General features: G+C 35.3%; 2 protein-coding genes across 2 annotated transcripts in view; one reads left to right on the forward strand and one right to left on the reverse strand.

Moving 5' to 3' along the window:
* Positions 1-4,624: 4,624 nt before the first annotated feature.
* LOC106998578 (uncharacterized) lies at positions 4,625-5,936 on the reverse strand. Its single transcript, XM_015139525.3, has one exon. The coding sequence runs from the start codon at positions 5,673-5,675 to the stop codon at positions 5,184-5,186; it is 492 nt and encodes a 163-aa protein (XP_014995011.1). The 5' UTR covers positions 5,676-5,936; the 3' UTR covers positions 4,625-5,183.
* The window catches only part of GALNTL6 (polypeptide N-acetylgalactosaminyltransferase like 6), a 1,218,179-nt gene continuing 1,197,559 nt past the window's right edge, over positions 5,531-26,150 (forward strand). Inside the window, exons 1-2 of the mRNA XM_001084788.5 lie at positions 5,531-6,480; positions 6,899-7,205. Of these exons, the coding sequence (XP_001084788.2) occupies positions 7,068-7,205 (138 nt within the window). The 5' untranslated portion in view covers positions 5,531-6,480; positions 6,899-7,067. The remainder of the gene's footprint in view (positions 6,481-6,898; positions 7,206-26,150) is intronic.

The raw sequence follows: 26,150 nt of genomic DNA on the forward strand, positions 1-26,150 counted from the left end.
GTTAAGAAAATCATAAGAGAAAATGTATTCCTATTCATAAGTGAAGTGGATCACTATAAAGTCCTCATCCTCTTTGTCTTCATGATGAATAGGCTGAGGAGGTGCAGAGTTGATTTTCTTGTCAGGGGTGGCAGAAGTGGAACAAAATTTGTGTAGAAGTGGAGCCTCACAGCTCAAACCAGCATCGTTCAAGTGTCCACCGTACACCACTGTACCTTTCGGCATTCTATATTGTTTTTCAATTTCACTGGGTTATTTTTCTCCATGTCTTTTTTTTTTTAAACCACCAAGCTCCACAATTAATATATTTTTGCTGTGGATTGCCTGAAGACAGGATTTTTTTTTCCTGCTATGTTCACTTCAATGCCTGGATTATATGGTGTACTCAATATCTGGCTCGTTAACTGAAATTAGTATGTCTCAGAAGGGAAAATGTTAAAACCTTTTTTTGGTTTATTTATCGCATATTCATAAATATCCTGCCTGAAAAAAAAATTGTATATCTAATATATAATGTGTGCATGGCATTCTTTATTTTCTCTTTCTCCAAAAAAAGAAAAAGTAGAACACACCATATGTCATTCAGTGGCTTCTTAAGAATGTTTCACTGGCTTCACTTATTCATTGTATTGCTTTAAAATGTTCGTTAATGATATTTTCTATTGAGCTATTATACAAAATATATTTTCTACAAATTTAACATTCTCTTTATTACCATTTGATCTCATCATTCCAAAAATTATTTGAATTTTTCACTTGAAATCAATGAATGTAATTTACTTGTTCAACACAAGGAAACTTGTGTTGAAGTTGACATGCAAAACACTCTTTCTAAAATGATGCAAGTATTTTACATGAAAAGATAAAGGTCAAATCTAAGATTGAAATCTGATATATGATCTGCATAAAATTATAATCATAAGAATTAAAAATACATAATTATATTTACATAGCGTGTAAAATATATATGTATGGTTAGTTACGTTATTGTACTCCCTTTTTTATACTCCACAAAAAATATGAATAAAGAGGGTTTCAGGTTATAAAACTAGACTATTATCTTTCCAAAACTCAGCTTTTTAGTTTAGCTCCTGTAATCTTCTCACAAAGGCCGAAATAAAAAAGTGAGAGAGAGTGAATTAATACCTTTTGTCATGGAAAGAAAATAGTAAAATATTACAAAAATATGGTATAGTGGTTAACAGCATGGAATCTGACACAAAATGCCTGGGTTTGAGTACATGCCCTAGCACTTGCTAGTACTTACTTGTGAAAGATGCTGACCATTTATTTGCCCTTGTTTTTTTAACTATTAAGTGGAGAAACTACATAATTAAATTATTTATAAGATTAAATGACTTAATGTTTGGAAAATGCTTGGATTACATGTCTGGCATGTACTAGGTGCTAAATAAGTGTGTGATAACTAAATAAATGGGAAAAGAAAATATATTACAATAAAGATATATTCTACAGGTAGAGGAAAAACTATTTGGAAGTATATTTTATTACTTAGAGTTTAAACGTCATAAGGTAAAGAATCTTGTCTAGTTAGAAAATATTTAGGTCAAGTAGAAATAACCTCCTTCTTTTCTTTTCAGGATTTGTCACTTTTTAATTTCTACCACATTTAATTGCAAGCACCTTTTAACTCCCTCATGGTGCTGAAAATTCAAATGTTCATCTCTTTTCCTCTGTCAAACAGCACCTGAATATATATAGAAATGGATTCAGGGCTCTTTTGGTAAGGAATTAAAATGATGATAGAGACTGGGTAACATCACAATTTTAATATGTAATTTGATTCTTCTTTTTCTTTATAGTGTAGTGGCAAATATTGAAATGCCAGAGGAAAAAAAAATGGAAAATTTTAGTATTGTATCTTATTTTAATTACACAAGATGAATTGTATAATATAAATGTCTTTTATTAAAATTGGTATTTAGTACATTTATCTCTCCTTTTTCACTGCAGAATTTTTTGTTTTTTGTTTGTTTGTTTCTTTGTTTTTTTCAGAAACAGGTAATTTAGCCAAATACAGAGTCATAAGAAAGTATCTTGATAGTTTATCCAGAGTGAAAACTTTCAAGGGTTTTCATATTCCAGGGATCTCTATTAGATAAAAGAAGTATGAATGTATCTTCATTTCTATACACATTATCTTTATGTTTTAGTGCTTGTGCCTTTTGATAAAAAAAAAAGCTTGGAAAACATTCAAATCTATATGAAAATAAACCCTACCATTTCAAGATCAAAGAGAACTGATACATTTCAATATAATTTCTTAAAATTTTAAATAGTTACTATTTTATAACCTTAAAAATAACTCAATTTACATTTTCTCCTACAGGCTTGTTATTATGTTTAACAACAAAATTTACCAACTTGCAACTCCAAACTGTTGGGGTAAAAACTCATACCCCAAAATTTGTTGCTGATGACTCTCTTGGTTTGTGAAACAATAGACTTTCTCCAGGCATTATCTTTCCAGATGTAAACCTTTTAACTAGTTCATATGAAAATATCTGCTAACACAGCAAAATCATGAATGCATATCTTTCAAATAAAGTTCCATTTATGTCATCATGTTTTTAAAAATGTAAGGTAATAAAAGTCTTTCTACCCTAAAGTAAAGTCACTTCACTATCTTTGTAGCAATTGAACAATTCTACTGAACCCAATATATGAAAACCTTTCCCTCCTACTCCCCATCATCCGGTGTCTAACCTGGTTAGTCCTTATTTATAAATCCCTACTTCCATGCCTTTGAATATCTAAAGTGGGTTAAGAATGGCCACACATTCTCTGTCAAACTTTTCAGTGAGATGTTAATTTTATCCTGTACCTCCACCTCATCCTGGAATCTGGGCTTGTCCAGTGACTGCTCCCTAAGAGGGGCTGTGCCAGTTCTGGCCTTAGCTTTTAAGAGGACTTGGCCGTTTTTGTTTTCTCCCTCTTGGAACACAGGTTCTTGGGTTGCTCTCTCTTGGATACTAGCTACCATGTTATGAGAAGCTCAGGCCACATGCAGGGGCCATATGGAGGGAAGCTGAGGAACTTCAGTGGACAGCCCCATGACCCCCCAGCTGACAGTCAGTGCCAACTGTCAGCCATGTAAAGTAGCCATCTTGGCTCAGCCCATTCAACCTCCTGGGCCTCAGCCTGTGTCACAGGAAGTGCAACCGCCCAGGTGAGTCTATTCAATGCACAGAATCATAAGAGAAATAGCAAAATAATTTGTTTTAAGTGGCTACATTTTGAAGTAGAGAGATAACTGAAACAACGTCCTTCTGTTTCCTTAAATATAGGGTTTAAATTTGGCTCAATTTAAGGTTCGTACCAAGCACCTTTGGTAATTTATTTCAATTGTCTTTATGTTGCATTTTCAACTAGAGTGTAAGTTATTCAAAGTCACCGAATATTGCTCTGTTTTCTTTCCATGTGTCCCTATAGCTATTAGTACATTATTAGCGGCGTGGGACTCTGATAACCTGAGGTTGCCAGTTGAATCCTAACAGAATGGGAGTGCAAATAGAGCATAGAACAGGTGTCTTTCTATATAAGTCAAAATTTAAAAGACCATGTCCATGTGCATTATATATTATATACACATATATTATACATACATTATATTACATCTAATATAATATGTGATGTGCACATATATTATATACATACAATATCCACACACATTTATATTGGCATTTAATCTGGATTGTCTGAGCAAAAAAGTTAACTGTCATCTGGAGTTTTTTTTGTTTGTAAACTAAACCTAAAATATCAGTTTTAGACACATTGTCATCTGTTGGTAATTTACATGAGGAATACTGAAAGAATACCAGACTGAAGGGAAAAGAGAAATTATGCTCTAAATCAAAAACAAATAATATACAGAAAAGGAGAAAAAGCTAAAGTTATGGTCTGGAACTATGCTGTAAAACAGAGGTGAACATAGTAATTTTCTTCTTTCAGTTTCTACCATGTATTCCGCATGTACTTGATTGGGGAAGTAACAGTGATTATGTCCACTCACTGTAATTAATGATTTTATCTGAATGGATGCTGTATGCAAGACCATTTACTAGTTTAACAGTAATGAAGCATGTTTCAACTCAACACCCTGGATTCAACAAATAGAATGATAGTATGCCCATTCCTGATCCAAGACTATTTTTTAAGGTATTGTTTAAAATGTGAGAGATTTTATTTTTTTTAATTCCAGGTTCACTTTTGAGTTATTTAACTTTGAAAAGTAATAACTGTATCAGTACTTAAAAATATATCCAATATAATTATTGGATTGATTCTTTATTTCCTTGAGCACCTGACAATATTCCCAGGAAACCTCTCCCTGCTATGTTGCTTCCCAGAATTCATATTTCTGTGTTTCAGAACTGCACTTCCTTAGAGAGAAAAAGAAGGGTAGAAAATAATGCAGACTACAAAAGGCAAAGTGTATGTGTGGGGGTGGGGGTGAAGCATTAAGTCTCTTACACTCTAGATTAAGTTGCATTTATATAAAATTTAAAGGTAATTGGTCTTGATATAAAGGACACATTCAACAACATTTATTAAATATGTTTTCATTCTATTTTAAAATTCAAGTGATTCACGAAAACACATATTACAGCATAGCCCTTTATTGATGCATACAGTCCATTTACATTGTTCAAATACATTTTGAATTTCTAATGCGAACAGTTTAAGGCATAACTCTTCCCACTCAAATCTAGGTCTTTCTCAAGTGAGACGCTAGAGTGAGAGAGAGTAGAAAGGGGAGGAAGAGATAGGGCGAGCAGAAAAGGAGGGAGTGCCAGAGGTGAGGGTGAGAAAGAAGAAAGAAGGGAAAGAGAAAATACAGTCTGAAGTCCACAGGCTTATCTATCCCACGCATGTCTACCCCAAGCATGTGGACATCTTATCCAGGTTGTAACAAAGAGGTGACTATGGCGTTTCTTTTTGGCTCTAGACAGGCGCATTCAGCCTGCATTGCATGCATGTCTGTCACCTCATCTAAGTCCCCATTTCTTCCGGAGTTGTGAGCTCCAGATCCAAGAGCGCCCAGTGCACGGTGCTGGGCACGCTGTCCCTTGGTGAGGCTGCCACAGGTTCCTGCGAGTGCGGTCAGGGGCGTTGGTGCATTGATATGTTAGGCGGAGGAAGGAGTGCCATCTGCCAGAGTCTTATCTCGGTCCCCACCTTTTCTGGCCATCGCGGAGGAGTGTGCGAGGACAGGTAGCCCTCGCAGTGACAAGACGCGCGGAATGCGGTCGTGCAAGGCGGGGGAGGAGCGGGGTGGCACTGCCAAATCTTAACCGGGGCCCCGGGTGTTTGCAGACCCGAAGAGAGCCGCCTTGGGTCTCCACGGTGTCCTCCAGCAGCTGCTGCCTGAGAACTCTGAGCCTCAGCTCTACCTTGCTTCGGGATCCTCTTCCTCCTCCTTCCCCACCCCCTACCTGGCCTGAACGGCGGGACGCGCGGCCCGGGGGATCCCCTCTCCCCGGGACCGGCCCAGCCCCGGGTCGCCTGCACCTCCCGCAGCCGCCGCGCCATGGCTCGCCGCGCTCCAGCCGGCACCATGGAGGAATTCCTGGGACACCCGCCTGCAGCCGACGACTTTTCCCCTGGAATCTCTGGCCTGGCGCCCTTTGGGTGAGATGACGGGGTACTGGCATCCCTGTCGGTCCCAGATTACCCGGAAAAGCCCTGGCAGGGAAAGAGAGGACCCGCGCAGGCTGGGAGCTCCCACTCCTCCTCCAGCGTCACGCTCGCCCTCCGCCGCTGCTTCGCGTCCGGGTCTGTTTATATAGCGTCTGGAGGCCGGGCGGCATTGCCCACCCCCGCCAGGCGGCCCGCCCTCCCTTCCCGGGCTCCGGGCTCCCGCACGTGGCAGACACCAGCTACGTCTCCGCGGAAGGCAGGCGCCGGGGAGTGGGGTGCGGGCGGCCGGGTGCAGCCGCGGCGCATCTCCGCCTTCCGCTCCTCCTCGCAGCGCCCTCGCCCGCTTCCAAGCCCAGCACAGACTTCGGTTTCTCCGCCTCCATCCCCTTTACGAGAAGAGCAGATTAAAAGATATTGCCCTTTAGGTGCTCGTGATGGTCCTGTGGGTTCGTTCAGTTGCCGGAAAAGAATGGTAACATGAACAGCGGAGCGTGAGAGCGTCACCGGGGGAAGGGACGAGATTGATGGGCAGAGTGCTCACTTCTCAGAGGATCGCATTCCTAGGACCGCGCGAGGAAGGGACGTCGCGGCGCCACCACTTCCTGGCTGGACTCCGCTGACATCTGTAGCCTCCTTTCCACCAGGTTCCCGGGGCTCCCAGCCTCTGCCTGCAGAGGAGCGTGTAGACAGCGCGCGAAGGTCCAGGAGTTCGTGGACCTCCAGCCGAACCAGAGTTCTGCCTGGATCCCGGTGGAGTCCCTGCATCCCGGTGGAGCCCGCAGGCAAGCTGGCTCCGGAGGGAGTTGAACTTGAGTTCAGGTGGGTTATCCCAAGGGGAGCACTGGAAAAGATGTTCAGGGAAGACGAGGAAGGTGACGCTGTTCCAATGTCAAAAGCGGACACTTTTCTTCCTGACACTTGAAGGGGTTGAGCCAGTTCCTCTCAGTTCTCTCCTAACCCGCTCCACCCCGACCAAGCCCTCCTACACTAAGGGGGTGGGGGGCGAAAACAACAGCAGCAACAAAAACTCGCATTTACCTAAGTATCTAGCATGCTGTTGACTTTTTCGTAACTTACCTTTAGTCAATGAAACAACCATATTTACTCCATTGCTTTATATTAATGGAGGTCAATGAGCTTAATGATTTCCTCAGTCAAGTCATTTATTTCTAAGCCAATAGATAATGCCTTCGTCATAGTTTTCTGGGGGGAAAGTAACTGTGCGTTTGTTCTGCAGATGGCCAACTCCCTCTGAATCGTGCAGATTGGTGCTGAGCACGCAACAAAAGTTTGTAGCTTCTCAGTTTCTGGTGCTTCGCAGGGGAGAGGAAAGGAATTTGACACTAAACACAAGAAGCAGTCAGGGAGCCACCTCCTTTAACTTTTCTTCTCTGTTACCATTTGCAATGAAGAGGAAACAGAAGAGATTTCTGCAGATGACTTTGTTATTCACGGTGGCTTTAATTTTCCTGCCTAACATTGGTCTCTGGTCTCTGTACAAGGATAAGCACCTGGTGAAGTCAGCGGAACCCGGGGAGCAGCAGGTAAGTGCCACCCAGAGAAAGATCACAGACGGATTGGTAAGGCAGTGATACTGGTGCGGGGACTCCAGAAACCCGGTGTGGGATCGCCTTGGGTTTTCCCCCAAGTCTTGACAAAGCTGATTATTACAAGACTTTAGAGACTTTGGGGTTTAAGCAGGTAGCTGTTTTAAGATTGCAGCCAGTGACATCGTGACGTGTACAACTAGTAAAGAAGTATAAGAGAGGTCAAGAAGAAAAGAAGATAATCTTTCACCATTGGTCTTAGGTTGATTTTGACTTGAGGTGGATGAAAGGTAACTGTTTAGCTATGGAGGTGGGAGTGGGTTTGGTGCAAGTTTAGTGACAAGGATAGGTTTTTGGTTTCCATTGGGCATGCAAGTCTATGTTCGGGTGAACGAGGCCAACTAAATCATTAAGATTGTGAAGTGGTTCTTTAAAAATCAAGCTACACTTTTCAGTATTTTGGTTGTAAATTGTGCTTAGCAACAGCTTTTTACCCTGTCGAAACTTAAAGTCTCTCTTTGGTCTCCCCTGTTGCTAAGGTGCTGCCATGGGGTACACAGGCAGAGTTATTAAGGATGTTCATTCTGTTTCACAGTCGCTTGATAACAGTATGTTGCTAACAGCTTGCTGTCATATTGGAAACACCCACACTAAAGATATGTAGTATAATATGTTTTCTTTCTACTTAATATGTTACTCATTAGTATGTATATACCTCATGACTTAACATCAACCAAAATAACTGTGTTCCCAAGTGAACAATAATGAAAACGAGACTTCCCAAAATGTTGATGAAAATCAATGTTGTGGAACTCTTTGTTTATTAATAAATAAAATAGCTTCCATAATTAAACTTTTAACAACAGAATGCAGCCTTCTTCATGATATTGATATACCACTGTTTCAGTTAGTCCTGTGCATCGCCTTGGAATATTAATATTCTTATTTTCAAGGGTCATCACCCATGAACACTCTGTACTTTCCACACATAGAAAATGTTGAAGTAGTCCATTCCTGGAAAACAGCAATATATAGTAATGGCCGTTAAATAATTGCTCTTATACTTAATGAAGTTTCATTTTCTTTTTGCACAGTGGTTGGTTGTGAAACATAAAGAGGTAATCTGCTTTTTCATCATGACAAAAAGTCATTACCAGTCTCTAAACTTTAAAGAGAATGAGTTGTCCAAGGATTTTCAGTGGATTGTTATTTTGAGGATAAATGTTGACATATTTTCATTTAGTTGTTAATATTTATTATCCTTTCTAATAGGAATTCAACTTTGGTTTGAAGTATATTCTGTTTTGTCATTCCAGTGAAAAAAAGAAGATGGACACTTTGGATGTGAAACTTTTTTTGTTCTTATTTACATCATTCAACCCTTGATGTAAAACAGGATTTTAGTGACTTTAGTAGTCAATATGCTATTGTGTAAAATCTCCATTCCATGTTGGTAAAATAAGAAAGGCAAAATTATTTTTTTCTTGAAATTTGCTAATTCAATTAGCAATAACCATCTGAAGTATTTGCTGGTATAGCTAACATAAAACACTAATTAATTTTATTAATGAGATTCTTACAACTTTCACATTGGCTCTATTAATTTTGACCCTGAATGAGAAAATTGTTTGTCTAGCAGCATAAAAAAAATACTGTGACAGTTTAACTCTCTGATCTGTCATTATTATAATTAAGACTGTTTCCTTATTTCTGGTTCTTCTGTAGTGCAAATGATACTTAATTTCAGGTAATCAAGTAATGGGTATAAAAGACATGGGGTGGCAAGAGAAGTTTCATATACTGTAGAATAAATAACTGAGATTGATGGATATTGTATGACCTTCCAATTTAATAACCCTATGCAAAGGCTTTGAAACCAAGTGGGAAAGAAAATAAGCCCTAAAATGAAAGTCAATCATCTACTTTAATATTATCTAAATAACAGTTTTAAAACTAATACTTTTTATAGATTAAAATATAAAATTTAAAAGGTAGAAATTAATTGATTACTTACTGAAAGAATTCATTGTAAAGTAGAAACAGTTCTCATTGGTTTTATTCTATTATTTATTATAATTAGAAGGAAAATTAGGATATGTTGTTCTCAATAAGCAAGTTTTGGCAAGTAAGAGTTAAGTAATTAATATTTATATTGGAACAAATAAAAAGCAACTTTTCAAACATGCTTAATATTGTGATGTAATATTTGGCTAATGTATATATATTTCAATGTTAGCAAGGTGACTAAAGACATAGGTTTTTAAATTGAAACATAATTTGGCTAGTGGGTAATATGTTATTTCAATTTAGCAATTAATTTTTAAAGGACATTTTCATTGTTAATTGCTAAATGTTCTCTAGAAACCATTTATTACCGTATTTCTCTCCAAGTTGCAAAATGCTGAGGGTGAAGATAATGTGCAGATCGAAGCACTGACAGCAATAAGTACTGATGCTAGTCAAACAAGTCACGTGCCCAAATGAGTGAACTATTTTCACAGCCCTTATGTGTAAAACAGCCAGGGGTTCTAGTTCTAAGTATCACGTGGTAGTGGTCATAAGAACTGAAAAACTTGCACTGTTTTAAATAGTTTAATTATTAGAAAAAGTTACAGGGGAAAAAAAATTAATGTATGGAAATTCAAAATTATGGAATGGCTAATACTTTTAAAATATGCATTATTTATATTTTAGCAGGTCATATCACTAGTAATTTTTCTATCTAGTATTGAGTATAAATTGTACTAATTCTGCAATCTGAACTAAATAAAATGAAGGGAAATGAAACAGGAAACACTGATGGGAACCACGTGGATTAATTTTCACAATATTTAGTATTTAACAGATTTTTTTCTCGAATCTACTGTCTGATTACACATTAATAGTTTGTATTTTCTAGACCTTCATTTAAAAATAAATTTAAGATAACTTTCTAATATTTAAAAATTTTCTGCATCTGTGTTGCAGAAAATGAAACAAAGATGTAAAAATTACCAAGTTACTTATTTCAAAGTTTTTCTTTTTCCTTTGCTCTCAGAAAACCAAAGAGGATCAATACAACAGTTTTAATAACACAATGCAATTAAAAGCTTTTTATGGTCTGGGCTCTGCAAACTTGAAATCAAGTCACTGAAATAAATATGAAGTTTTTGAGATTTTAAGATTTTATAAAAATTATAAAATGTTTTTAAATTTTTATTTAGATGTTGTTACATTATTATAATTGTGATGTGTTATTCTCAATTGACTTAATTTTGGCTCTTTTTTGTTATTGGGATGAAATAAGTATCTCCTTTATGTCATTTAGAAATATATATGTATATTAAGAGAATCTATTGATAATATATTTAGCTGAGAATGATTGCTGTATAATCACTGTACAGTAATTCTTAGCTTCACTTTTCTTTTTAAACATTTGAAATGCTCCTCTTCTCTTGTTTCAGCTGTATTTGAATTAAATACCACTTACATGTTTAGGTCATAAGCTGTGAATTAGGATGACATATAGAATAATGCTATACTTTAGAACAAAACTACTATATCCAGTCTTATTGTGTTTCTGTTTTCTTAATCACTTATTCAAGAATATGTGAAAAAAACTGGCACCAAATACTTTTTCCTAAATACATTTTTAAAAACCCCAAATTCCAAAAAAAGTAATGGTAATAGTAATTTAACAACTAACTTGGAAATAATATTAATTACAGAAATAATTCAAGAATATTTAGAATATGAAGAGGATCTTGCAATTTTTGAAATAAAAATGAGGGCCAAAATCTCATAATTTTAAAACAGACTTTCTTAGAACTGTTCAGAATGATTTTAGAAGCTTATCTTGTCCTAGATTTTCTACCACATTAAAAAAAACAAAAACAAAAACAAAACAAAACAAAAAAAACCTAGGTCCTCTATGTCTCTTTGAAATTGTGGAATCTTATTATTTATTTGAATTTCAGAATTTCTATTTTTAAAGTAGGGCTATTCGTGCTTGTCACATAATGAGATGAATAAAGTCCTGAGAGATCACACCTTATATATGGAAAATATTGTGAGGTAATGCATTGTTTCTGTCAGATTCACTTGTAAACTGTGCTTGACAGATATGTGACTTTACCTCCATTAAAAAAAAATAACTCTGAAGGGGATCCCTTAGCATCTTTGTCTAATTCATCTAATGTTAATCAACCCTACACTGCAGGGGGAGCCTTCTTTTTGAACAAAAATATTTTTCCAGTGACTTTTAAAACTCATCTTATAACATGAAAATATCAGGTAATTGGTGCCCAGTGTATGCAAACTGTCTTATGCATTATTTTTTATCACGCTGATCACTAAAGCTGTAAAATATGTCTGTGTTCCTTTTTCAGCAAATACCTTAGAATTTGGAAGAGCTAAGGACAGGAGGAAAAATTTACACCTACACTCAGGATGGCACATTATCAATACACTAGATGTGAAATGACACATTAGTTTGAGCCACAGTGTTCTTAATTAGCTAAGATGTAGATTTGAAATTAGGGTTTTAAAGGACCTTTTCTTGAATTTATGGAAAATCCATTCAGAATCACTACAGGGTGGCACCACACGGAACACTGTAACAAGTATCTTAATTATTTGCTGTGACCTGGTAGATCACTACATGATTAGTTCATCACATTGCCCCATGGGAGACAGAGTGTAAAACAGTCTTCTGTTCACAATCTGGTAACAAAAAAGAAAGATGATTTTTTCCCCTCTGTTCATTTCTGAGTTGGACAAGCTGTGCTGAATCAATTAGCTTCCTATAAGTTTTTCCTATAAAAGGAGCCAAATCAAGTTGGAATATATAGGAAAAGGGTGAGAAAGGTTGAGTGATTTAAGTGGTGTAGAAGAAAGGATTGAATTTTTTTGTTTGTTTGCCAGGAGTAGCCATGACAACCCTTAGAAAGTTTGCAGCCATGTCTCTCCTTGCAACATTTTTACACAAATGAAAGACAAGCTAAGGGACATCAGCAAGAACATTACGGGAGGAGATAAAACTTAAAATTACAAGAAGGCATCACAAGATGTAAGTGGAATATAGAATCAGACTTAGATATGTTTGGTGCATCATGCATTCCCATTTCTCCCTTGATTGGCTTGCTTATGGGGAAGAGTTTTAGCTCTGGAAACTTCAGATCTTTCAAACCATCTAAGGAGACCATGTTCTTTTCTTTTGCTCAGATTTGTATGTGTTTACAAAATTACTGTTATTAAACAAAGGTGCAAATATGCAAAGAAATAGAAGGTTCTGAAGATGACAGTAAAGACACACTGTCCTAAACTTGCTCTCCTTATCACCTCACTCTACAGCTAATGAGTTCTAAATTATCTCAAAATGTAATTGTAATGCTTGAATGGACAGCAAAAAACAACAAATAAAAAACCTGTGTGCTATGGAAATATGTATTTAGATAGACACAAACATATATCTATATAGGGTTCATTTAAAGATTGTAAAGAAGGACAAGCATTCACAAAACTTTAAGGCATCATTAACTCTAACTTTCTTCACTAATATATTGATGTCTGTCGCTGCTTAACAAGTAAAATGGCATCAAAAGAGGGTGAACAAATAAAGGTATATTTAGGGTTAATGATGAATTCAAGGTAAAGCACATCAATGTTTCCACCAAGTTTTTTGCTTCCAGTGTGGTAGGACAAAAAGATGTGAGCTGAATTATTGGTACCATCAAATAAAATGTATTTGTTTTATTAATTCATTTAGCAACAGACATACACATATACATATACCCATATGCATAGTTTCACTTATAAAGAAAAATTAAATTCACCCAACTGTTTTGTTTTCTGCAATATTTTTAACTTCCATAACTTTTTGTTTTTTCTATTGCTTTGAATCCACAATAGGTAGTTAGGAGAATCTGAAGCACCATTGAAATGAATTATTCTAGAAAAGTATGCAGAAAGATAAAGAAAATGCATCCATCTCTAGAAGTGCTTACATCTACTTAGCAAGTGTGAAACTCACAATGAGTATTTAGCCTGTTAGTATGGCACAGATTACAAATAGGAGAGTCACTGTTATAATGTAATATAATTAACACAATTCTGCTTGTTATAGAGCATTATAATAGCCACCACCTGTCTTAAAGACTGGTGGTTGCTCAATAAGTACTAAGAAGGCTAATTTTGAATTATTTCAAGTATTCAAATTTTTATGGACTATGATTTCAATACTTGAAATCTAGAAATCTGGAGAAAATTATAATAGTTTTGAATGTTTCCATCATATTGAAAATGACCAAATTGTTAGGTATGCCACCTAAGTTTTAGTAGGTGGCCTTTCCTTTTCCCTCATATATTTATTTATTTTTCCACAAGACAAGGTCTCACTCTGTCACCCTGACTAGAGTGTAGTGGTGCAATTGTAGCTCACTGCAGCCTCACCATCCTGGGCTCAAGCAGTCCTCCTGCCTCAGCCTTCCAAGTAGCTGGGACACAGGCGGGCGCCATGATACCTGGATAACTTTTTAATTTTTTTTTTTTTTGTAGAGAAGGAGTCTCACTATGTTACCCAGGCTGGTCTCCAACTCCTGGTGTCAAGAGATCCCCCCACTTCAGCCTCCCAAAGTGCTGGGATTGCAAGCATGAGCCCCCACTCCCAACCCTTTGCCCTTATTTCTGACGTGTTTCCCCAGCTGGAAAATCCAATTGAATTTAAGGAGAAATATCAGAATTTCTGTAGTACTGAGTGTTGTTCTTTTTTAGTAGGTCAGCATGTAGTCTCTAGAATCAAATTATTTGGGCTTACAAATTCTGGCTTAGTACGTTGTGACATTTAAGAACTTATGGATCTTCCCTAGATCAGTTTTCTTATTAATAAAATGAAGGTGATAATACCTTTTTTGAAGTGTTATAATGAGGATTAAACGCTTAGCATCTTTAACAGCATATAACAAGGCTTAACGGATACATATATTGTTATTACACACAAGTGTTTATAAACAATCATTGCCTTTACTAAGGTAATTAGTGTTTGTTTAAAAAATACTTACAGATGGCTTCTCTTTTAGAGACATTGTCAAGAGAGCACAGCAGAGCAATGTCACTGATGTGTTGAATCTAGTAGGGAGGACTGTTGAATAAGTCAATAGAGTTTTAGAAACTAAAAGGACATTTTTCTTAACATTTTGGATTTCATGCTTAAGGATAAGTTAAGTTTAATTTATTTTTTATATTATTATTTATTACAAAAATTACTAAAACTAGTTCTTGATATATTGTATTGAAAACTATCCAAAAGTTGAAGTTTTTAATAAAAAAAAGAAAAAAGAGAAGCAATATTTCTTTGTAGTGACTACTCTCATTTCCTATAAAAATAAAGCCCATGACTCACATATAAGCATTTTTTTTCTTCTTCTTACTAATTACAGGCAAGAAACTGAGAACTACTTTTGTTGTTGCTGTTTAAATCTTGGTCATGAGTTTGACTGGATTATTCAGGAGAAAAAAAAGTTAAAAAGTAGAATAAAAACTCTCAAAATCATTCAGCTCCTTTATGGAGTTAGCATTTTTTTCAGTGGAGTTAGAGGACAGATAAAACATATTGCATTGTGGCAGTTCTTATAAAAATTACATAGAGTTTGCATTAAGCAAAGGGGAGTTCAGACACTTCAAGTTCGTATGTTGGCCTCATTCCCTTACAGAAGTATGTAATTGTGGGCATGCTACTTAACATGTTTAAACCTCAGTTCCACACATGGAAACACAAAAGTTACCTCATAATAGGGTAGCTAAGAGAAATAATTGGATTACATGTTTAAATTGCTTGGTACATAGTAAATAATGAGGGAAGCTGTACGAATAGCAATCTATACCTTCTCGACTTTTTAGAACATCCATTTGAAGGTAGTAAGTAACCTTAAATATTGTGTGCACCTAATAAAGATATAATAAAATATATAAAACCTACTACTATCAATTTTTCTTTTATTGTTGATACAATATTGTTTTGGATATGCAATACATGCACCACACTGGGATAGATCCTGAGGGAAATAAGCAATGAAACCATAAATCTGTTTTCAATTAACTTAGAATCTATTAGTTAATAAAGGCAAATACACACTTTAATATAAGGCTGGATTACATGGCTTTACAATAAATACATGCTCAAATCATTTAGAGTTTAGAAGAGGTAAAAAATATGTAAGTTATTGTGTGATGTTTGTAGGTGGTTCCACTCTAAGTCCTTTGTATCTTTAGTATTTAATCATCCCCCAAATTCATTGAGAGGCTCTTCTGTATAACTGAATTCACAGGTAAGGAAGGCACAAAGACAGAATTTGAGTCTATGAGCTCTGGATTTATAGAAAGAGAAACTAATTGGCAATGTTAACAGCCACATTGTTTAAGGGTTTCAAAAGATCATTAGGCTTGAATAATTCGTTCCTGGTATTCTCTTGATTATAGTTACACACAATTATAGAAAATTAAACAAAATTATACTAGATTAAATGGGAAGACTAAATATTTAACTAAAATATCTTATATTTTTAAGATGGATAAAGGATACTGGTGAGGTCAGCATCGATGTAAATGGCTGGATGTGGGACCCTGGTTGGTAAGATACACGTCAGAAGAAGGCTGATGCCCCGAGAGATTAAGGGGACAGTCTCAAGGAGGATGGAGGTAGTCAACTGAAATAAAGCAAAAAGAGAAGCAGCAGTGGTTATTATCTAAAAGGTAAATTTAGAGTCTGTGCTTTTAATAGTTGGAATGTTTCTCCTGGCAGGAATGTCTGAGATTTTTTTCCCAGGCAGATATCTTACTACTTTAGAGAAGTAATTAAAAATTTCTGAAATAGCCTATACACTGTTAAAAAAAAATATATATATATATATATATATGTATATACACACACATATATATATAAAATAGATGTCTTAGCTAGAAAGATGACAGATGGGTAATCAGATATTTATTATAGTTCATATAATCTTATGAAAAAGATTGAAGGCTATAGTACTGAAAGGAAATGTCAGGAAACCATACAGCCACCTTGTCAATAAGTAAGCAAGCTACCTGTCAACATAAATGCTGATGATGACTAGCCACAGAGCGTGAAGGAAACAAACGAATAAACAAGCAAGAGTGTACTTAAGTATAATATAGTAAGTGGGGATAGATGGTTGGGTGGTGGTACTTATTGCAACTAATATTCAGTTGCCAAAAATACTAAGATAATACATTAATAATAAAAGGATAAACTGATTATAATAAAAGTAAAAATAAAAGTCTACACATTAATAAACTTTAAGGTCATTTACTGAGCTTCTAACATTTCTCTGACACTGTATTAAACTGCTCTTAAGTCCTCAACACAAATCCATTTTATATATATATATATAATAGTACTATCTTATATTACAAATGCAAAGAGATTAAAAAAACTTGTCAGGAATTTTTCTATCAGTATCAACTATTGAGATTATATAAAGTTCACCATATATTACAACTACATCGGAAATATCTTAGATCATTGCAACACAAGAAATGATATAATAATTTAACTAGAAAGTCAATATGCATAGTGGTGAAGGGCATGGACACTAGCTCCAGATTCCCTGGTGTTAGCTCCAGTTCCATTATTTAACTACTCAAAGACCTTGATCAAGTTACTTATCTTCCCCATGTCTTAGATTTCTCATTTCTAAAAAAAGTATAAAAAGAGTGTCTACTGGATTTAGCTGGTATAAGGCTTTAATAAGTTAATCTGCATAAAATGCTTAGAAAACTGGATTGTACATGTTAATCTATTTAAAATGTTATCTATTATTACTTGTTAGAATTCTAGAAAATTAAGTTTGGAAAAAGAGAAAAAGCATGTTCCTATTATTACTTGTTAGAATTCTAGAAAGTTAAGATTGGGAAAAGAGAAAAAACATGTTCCCACACACTTTCTTTCATGAACCATCATGAATATGATTTCCTTTTTGGATACACTTTTGCATTTTTATTTTTATTTTTTGTTTCTAGATCCATCAATGCCTCTTGATATTTTTGCATTTTTAAAGTAGTTTTTAAAAGTGTTTGAATCATGTTTAACTTCTTCTTTCACTTTTTAAATTCTTGAGTAGACCATACAGAAAATAATATGGCACTTATTTTAAAAGATTTTGTAACTTGAGCTAAGGTCGCATGTGGTCCCACATGTCAGAAGCAAACTAGATTTCAACAGAGAATGTAGCTCTTCCCAGAATATGTAATCAGCAACGAATGCTATTTTGATGACCTTTCCCCTCGTATTTTTAGTTCTGTTCTCACTACATGGTGTTAATTTCTGAACATGTATTCTGCCCTCAGGGAAAAAACAATCTTTTTAAAATTGTGCCATTAAATCAGTCTAGTTGCCAAAGACAATAATAGAAAAATGTCTTTAGGGCTGAATACTTCATTATTTCATCTAACTTGAGTTTTAAGGTTGTTTTGGTTGCATCCAACAGTCAGGTAGAACTGGAAAAATCAAGAATGATGTGGTTGGAGACCACAGTTGAGTAACTTGATGAAGGAAGTGCTTTCTCACGCCCTCTTCTAGTGCTTCCAAGAAGCCAGCTGGCCAGAAAGACAGGGGAATGGAAAGCTGTGTAAAACTAAGTGGTGGGGGAAGATAAAAATGCTTCTGTTCCCTAGCCGAGTGAATTTTACCATTTTTTAGATAGCCTAGCAGAATGGTGTCAGATTAACAACTACGTAATGAAATCGTCCCCCCTCTTCACTTACATAGAAACTTTTAACTTTTCTTTCACAAGCCAAAGGAAATTACATTTTTTGGAAGATCCTTGGCATTCCAAGACAAAGATCTTGAGTTCTAATATATGAAATACAGAGAGGAAAATAAGCATCAGGGAAACCAATAGATAGAGTTCAAAAAAAGTGCAGAAACACAAGCAACTCTATCACTTTACACCTCTTCTCTCCTCTTCTTGGCTTCTTAGAGCCTTCTCTTTTCCTCCTTTTCCTTTAAAAGACAAGTTTCACATAGGATTGATTTGATCAATTATTAGCCCAATGAATAGATGAAAGCTGAGACACTTCAAAAACTGGAATCTTTTGCATCATAAAAAACATTCTGTTGAGCATAACCGTATTTCCAACTGTTACAATGTGTGTGATGTGAGAAATATTGTTTAGCTCAAGGCTTCCACTGTTGCTCTTTGTTGTCACTGGTTTGTTTGTAATGCTGGAACCTGTTACTTTATTCCAAACTAGACAATCGGAAAGTAAATATAGCTTAGTTGTGTCACCTTAACAGAGACAATCTTTCATAAGTTAAAAGTATAAACTGGCACAGTGAAACATAAACTACCTGAAAAAAATCATTCTACATTTTCCTATTCAGCTCTCTTCCTGGTTTTCGGAAAGTGCTTTTTCCAGTCTTCTTTCTCTCTTCAAATCTCCCGTGCCACCACCTCTTTTATCATGCTTAGCAGGTAGCCTTCCTTCATTTTTCACTGTGAGTATAGGATTTTCATTTGGGAAGAACCACGACTCATGTCATCAAACCAGAAAGCACTGCCATTTGCATGGGTGTTTTCCCAATTCTCTACTTGCCTCCTGTTACTATGGAAAAACATCCCTAGCTTTAAGATAAATATGGAACCTCTATCCAGACTATGAATCACAACTTTCTTTAGGAACGTCCACATATTTTGTTTTTCTTCTCATTCATTTATTTTCAGCCTTTTCCTCTCAAAACATCCCTCACAATAATATTGAAACATGCTGAGGTTTCTCCCACTATTGGAGGGGGTAGGGGAGCCATTCCTGACTTTCCATTTCTACCCACCTCAGGCTGAATCTGACTCCTGCTAATGTACATTAACCCCTTTCGCCAATACCATCAGCAATCTCTAAGCAGTTGTTTCAAAGCTGCATATCATTAGTCGTATTACTTGTTAGAAAATAGATTAACACTCCTACCAAAAACAATCTTCTTCATCTGAGAAGAGGTGGTGAGGTGAGAGATTTGAGGGGAGAAGGGGTTGGAGAAACAGCTTTTGGAAAACAGAAAAGAGAGTGGAACAGGAAAACATAGAGTGACGTGTGCTGGTAATTCAGGCTTCTCGGTGCACACCCCTATTTTAATTCTTCTGTTTTCACTGCCATTCCCAACCAACACCCATACTCACGTACATTTAAAAGTGTCCTTTACAGACTCCTACTTGTGTTCTTTTCCTAAAAATATGCTCATCAGGAGTGTCAACCGATGAGTATCATCGGGAGATTCAGAAACTATTAAGTATAGAGTTGATTCAAATGCAAAACTTGAGAACAACCACCTGGAAACATAGACTCCAAATGAATGGAATCAGTGTTCCAAAGTGGAAAAGTTAAGGCTACGCTTTATATAGGCAGAGATAAAAAAAAAAAAGGTCCAACAGCGTTACATTTGCCATACAAGACTAGTGCATATGCCACAGCTATTTGATTGGTTACAGACTACTACATTACAAGGAAGATTACTTTATTACTCTGTGAATAGAGGCAATGATCTAAGGGGATCTTATGGCTGCCACTGTTTGGTCTTAATTATTTACAGGAAAAACGTAGAAGTTGCAACTGCATGGTCTGTGACTCAGGGTGCATAGTCACACTCTTCTCAAGGCTCAAAAAAGTTATGTTATGAATGCATAAAATATATGTAGGTAATAGTCTATTTCATATGCTACCATAAAAATACACAGAAATCTATTATAAAAAGTGAAAAAAAATTATCACAAGTTATAATACACTTACAGACCATACCTGGCACCATTCACAATCAAAAGAAATGTAAACAAATATAAGATGCAGTATTGGATTATAATTGCATGAAATTAACTGTTATACATACTGTACTACTGCAGTAATTTCATGGCCACTCCTCGTTTTTATTACAGTGAGTTCAAGTAACAGGAGCATCTGCTTAAAACACTATGTGATGCTAATCACTTGGAGAAGTGAGCAGTTCTTCTGTCTAGTAAATTGCTATCTCAGTAAAACATGATATCACAATTCTGTCATATTTCTGGTCATGTTTAGTGTAAAAACCATAACCATGAATAGCACTATGGGACCCAAATTGCCACTGGTGATGCTGGAAGTACTTCTAAGAAGCAGAGGAGAGTCATGACATTACAAGACAAAGTAGAATTGTTTGATGTGTACCACAGATGGAAGTCCACAGCTGCAGTTGCCTGCTATTTCAGACAATTCATCTTATAAACAAATGAAATAAACTTATGGTATTGATAAATACAATGCAGTATACTACATGTCTTTTCCTCATGCCTTTTCTGTTTGTTTATTAGCTGGAGTCTCCCTCCGTCACCCAGGCTGGAGTGCAGTGGCTCAATCTCTGCTTACTGCAACTTCTGCAGATTTTTGAGTGCACAAGGGGTCAATTCCCCTAACCCCAGCATTTTTTGGTGGTCTTCTGTACCAGCAGTACTTCCTACAATGTCTCTCTTGAATTCATCCACATCTCTTTATACCCCTCACCAGTGTCCTAGTTGGGATCACCTTAAAAACTTTCCTGGAGTTCCGTGAGAGACCCTCAGAAGGATACTCTGCCTCCAGCTTGCTCTCAAGTTCACCCTCACAGCAGCCAGAGTTGTTTATCCAAGGTGCTTAACTGAGCGGGCTACTCCATTCTTAAATCTCTTTATTGGACTCTTACACCTTCAGATAAAAGCTTGGTTTCTTTAATACAGCTTACCCCGAGTCTTCTTGATATGCACCCACATCCAATTGATCACTATTTCATTACCAAGTCTCCCTAAGCCTCAACTATTTTGAGCTTCTTTTAGTTTCCTGAGAGTGTCATACTTTTTTTCCCCTGGAATTTGAACATATGTTCTCTGCAGTTTTGCCTGGTTAATTTCTAGTTTTCATCAAGCGGTCTCTGGGAAACTTTCCTGATCTCCCATGTTTGCATTAGATACAACAGTTTGATGTTAGATCTTCTTTTTCTGCCCGTATAATGGTACTCATCGGTCTGAATATCAACTACCTCTTTAGATAGTTTATTCTCTATTAATCAGCAAGTTTCTTAAACACAGTAGTGGGTAGGATGGTGGCACCTAAGAAGACATGCTCAGGTACCAGTCCCTGAAACCTGTGAGCATTACCTTATTCAGAAAAATGGTTATTGCAAATGTAATTAATTTGAAGGTCTTAAAATGCAGAGGTCATTCTAGATTATCTGCCCTAAATTATGGGTCCTAAATTCAATCACAAGTATTCTTATAAAAGACATACTGGAGAATTTGATGCACGGATTAAAAGACACAGACAGAAGACGTAGATGAGATATAAAGACAGAGACAGAGATTACAATGATGCAGCCCTAAGTCAGACAGATACCAAGGAGAAGGCAATGTGCAGATGAAGGCAGGAATTAGAGTGATGTGGCCACAAGCCAAAGAACTCAAGAAATGCCAACAATCACCAGAGCTCGAAGAGGCAAGGAAGGATTCTCTAATAGAACTTCCAAAGGTAGTGCATCCCTGCCAACATCTTGATTTCAGATTTCTGTACTCCTGAACTATGGAAGCATAAACTTTTGTTTTTTTAAGCTGCCTAGTTTGTGGTGATTGGCTACAGCAATCCCAGGAAGCTCATACAATCAGGAATTGTCTGTCTTTTTTCCTCTTTTTACTTACAGTGCCTAGCATTATCTGACCACAAATTAGGTACTTGTTAAATATTTCTTGAAATAATTAACTGTCAAAAAGTTGTCTTTTACACATTGAATTTATTTGAGTTGAGCTATATGTATACAAAAAATAAGAGTATACACAGTGCAAATATGTATAAATATCATATAGGTACTGCCAAATATGAATATAAGAAAGTAAACAGTTGTCATACTCATGAGTTAATGTTCCATTTGCATATTTTTGTTCTGTCAACCTTATCCTGACTAAATATGCTATTATGTCAAGACTTGACTGATCTTGATACTGAATATTATAAGATTTCATCAAACATATTGACCTCTGACTATGCTATAGAAGATATGGATTATTTTAATAGCTTTATTAAAAAGAAGATAGTCACATCCAGACAAGCCAATAATAACATAAATAACAAAATATAACCATTGAATTTTCTCTTTCTTTAATTATGCAATTTCTGTTGTATAACATTTACTATAAAATGTGTAGGCACAATGTGTGTCTACATTTGAATAACTACCATGGCGATTTAGGAAAAGCTTATTTTTAAAACTTTACTAATCTTTAAAAAAAGCATGTAGTTGGCTGAGTTCATTAATACACAATACAAGTGACCATGAAGCAGCACACTTCATTAAAAGAAGTAATTTTGGGAATACAGACTGATATATTTCAAGGGGCTTATTTTAATTTGAATGCTTCAGACCTTAAGACTTCTATTAGCTTGATTCTCCAGCAGAAGTCCTCCTTTGAACAACCCCCCCCCCCTTTTTAAGGAAATCTACCTTGAGTTAGGTTCATTTTAATTAGCAGTCACGTAGCAGAAATGTAGAAGCAAGGAGAGAAAGGGAAAAAATTCAAGGGTAAAACATATGAAAGAGATTAGGAAAATTTATAGGAGCTAGAATAGATATGACAAGCTTTATTTGGTAGAGGCATATTAAATGCAGTGTCTTGGGGAAAAATGTCTTACTGTTCCAATAATTAAATAACATTGTGTTTGATGAAATGATTCTACAACTTTTCTCATAATGCTAAATTACATCAAGCACATTAATTACATCTCCTCTTGTTTGTACTAGCACTACAGTCAACTTTGAATTTTTTAACTTTTCATTCTGACATTTCTATCTACTTTTTACCTAGCTTTGACCTTCTTTCATTTCACTTGCTTTTGTGTTAATTTCAATAGTGTATGAAAATGGTTTTCAATAAAAGAAGGTTTATTGGCTATATTCAAATAGAAAAACAAGTACAGAAGCATTAGAGGGAGTTGTTTAAACTGAGTCTTTTTCCTTAATGTTACCAGGCATTAAGGCATGGTAATGTCAAAGGCATTCATTAATAAAAATATCATTTACAGATACAATTAAACAAAAATTATACATACCATTGCACATTGTTCTGTGTCATAATAATTGTATTCTAAAACATAACTTTTTAAGTGGTATTACCTAACAAAAATATGTCCATAGGTGTCATTTTAATATTATAAGAAAATAGGTGGATACACTTTTAAGTAACTACCCTGTTTTAGACACAAATGTATTTTTTATTTTTAATATTTTATATGATTGTATATTGTTCCTGTAAGTATATCCAGTTACATATTTCTGCTTATTTGAGACACAATCTGTCCTTGTCTTATGGTAATATATTTGATCTGGATAATTGATAAATTTAGTATATTTTATGTAGTTATACACAACTGCCAATTCCTTATGATATTTTCCATGGAAATTGGTTTTCATTTTCATTTTACTGATGAAATGTGAAGATTCTGGTGAAATTTTTTAAAAGAATATATTTTTATAATATTTTCATTCAGGTAAAAAGTCAAATATTTGCTACCGATATTTGCTGTATTATTATACATATAAAATAGTAATCTAATCTATACATGTTTTTCAGTCCTTTACCTTTTTCATATCTCAAACTTTAAATTGGGCAAGATATTCCTATTTACATTTATTTATCTCATGGACCAATTTATTTAATATGTTCTTGTTTTCATATCTACTTTTTTATTGTCTTATTTATGGCAAGTTTTGGATAGTATTTTTCTTCCAGCACTAGTGACATTGAATGGATAGGTAGGCAGGTAGATAGATAGATAATATTTCTATATCAACTTATATAGTTTGTTCCATTGTGAAGATCAATAGGCATGTGAATGCATTGCAAAAAAGTATAGAATAAAAAATAAGAATATAAAATAAAATAAAATTATCATTTCTCATTTTATCAAACATCATATTATTCCCTGGTTTATTGGTTTTATTTGAGTAAGCACAAAGTATTGAGCCATGACTAACAAAAACATCACTTAAGGTTCATTAATAAGATTGATTTTTATTCTTAATTATGAGCCCAAGCAAAAGAGTCATAAAGTTAAAGGATAAAAGGTAAGTAGGTCTAGACTAGCTAGTAGTAAGCATTCCACCCTGACAACTGTGTATTTCTAGACAAACATAAACATGCAATAAGCTTCTAAGTCCTTCTATCATCAGAAAAAAATGTTTAAATTACCCTCATTTGATTATACATCCTGGAAGTAAGAGATTTGTGAAAAATTTTTCCATTTTTAAGCAGTCTTAAATGCTCATTTAAATCAATATAAAATATCATGGAATGGTCAAAACCTGATTTTGATGATTCTACCCTAAGGCCTATTTCACATGTGGCTTGATTAGTGCTGTACTAAGCAATATTAAAAGTATGTAAATGGACAAAATTGTATATGGAATCTAGGGTATAATATTAACAGCAGCTTTCTTTTTTATGAATGTGAAGTAAAGTATAAATTGCTTATCATAATGGACAAGGGATGCTCAATGAATTGCTATTGACTGGTGTTTAATATTTTTAAAAATTTATATTTTATTTACTATAAATATTATTGCTGACAACAAATGGTATCTGTGAATGCATTCTTGTTTTTTAAATATTTTATTCCAATTTTAATTTGTTAAGCACACATTATGTTTAGTCAGAATTTTTTGAAGATGCTAATATTAAAAACAGAATGAGATCGCGCCACTGCACTCCAGCCTGGGCGACAGAGCGAGACTCCGTCTCAAAAAAAAAAAAAAAATAAATAAATAAAATAAAAAATAAAAAATAAAAATAAAAAAAAAATAAAAACAGAATGAGATGAAAAATGATCTTATTCTCTCATAAACAACCAAAATACCTGGCTAAAATCTTAATTATTATGACATTTCAGTCATTTTCTTTTCCAGTAGTAGATTCTGCATTTTTTTTTTTGACTTTTTATGGTCCAGGCTCATAGTCACATTTTTAATGTTACAGAAAATTTGTTTATAAACTATGGTAAGAAGAAATGTTATTTCCACTCTTCAACTCTTCTGGTTGCTTAGAGTATTGTCTAAATTATAATATAATGTCCAATATCTCTATTGCTAAATTAGCCTTGGTATATGGGTTTATATTAGCATAGACTTTGACCTATGGAGTGAACTTTTAGTCCAGCCTGTTAAAAGAAATATGTTCAAATAGGGGAATTATCTTAGAACATGCTTATGTATATATTTTATTTTTCCTATCAAATAGCTATATTTCTCTAATCCATGAGTATCTTCACCTTTTTTAAACACACTGCTCTAGCAAAATCATTTTAACCACTGTTTGAAAATACGGAGCAAAATATGCAATGTGATCTCCTTTTTATAAAAGTTTGCATAGATGTTTTCATGTTTTTGCCACAAAATGAGGAACTTCTTTCTTTGAAAAATTGAAAAAAAGGCCGGGCGCGGTGGCTCAAGCCTGTAATCCCAGCACTTTGGGAGGCCGAGACGGGCGGATCACGAGGTCAGGTGATCGAGACCATCCTGGCTAACCCCGTGAAACCCCGTCTCTACTAAAAAAATACAAAAAACTAGCCGGGCGAGGTGGCGGGCGCCTGTAGTCCCAGCTACTCGGGAGGCTGAGGCAGGAGAATGGCGTAAACCCGGGAGGCGGAGCTTGCAGTGAGCTGAGATCCGGCCACTGCACTCCAGCCTGGGCGACAGAGCGAGACTCTGTCTCAAAAAAAAAAAAGAAAAGAAAAATTGAAAAAAAAATATTTCATTTATTTATTAAACAAAATTTTTAAAGCCAAGTGCTCATATTTCCTGGCTTTGGGATAACATTTGGAAACCTGTTTGCAAGCAGATGCTATAGTGTAAAACATTAATGCTTATATTTCAGCAAATTATATGATTCTAAGTATTTTCAATTA

Source organism: Macaca mulatta, chromosome 5 (assembly GCF_049350105.2).
Source record: "Macaca mulatta isolate MMU2019108-1 chromosome 5, T2T-MMU8v2.0, whole genome shotgun sequence".
NCBI lineage: Eukaryota > Metazoa > Chordata > Mammalia > Primates > Cercopithecidae > Macaca > Macaca mulatta.

Bases quoted from the DNA above. Each gene is read 5' to 3' on its own strand.
- LOC106998578 (XM_015139525.3), bottom strand. From the start codon at position 5,675: ATGCCAGTACCCCGTCATCTCACCCAAAGGGCGCCAGGCCAGAGATTC.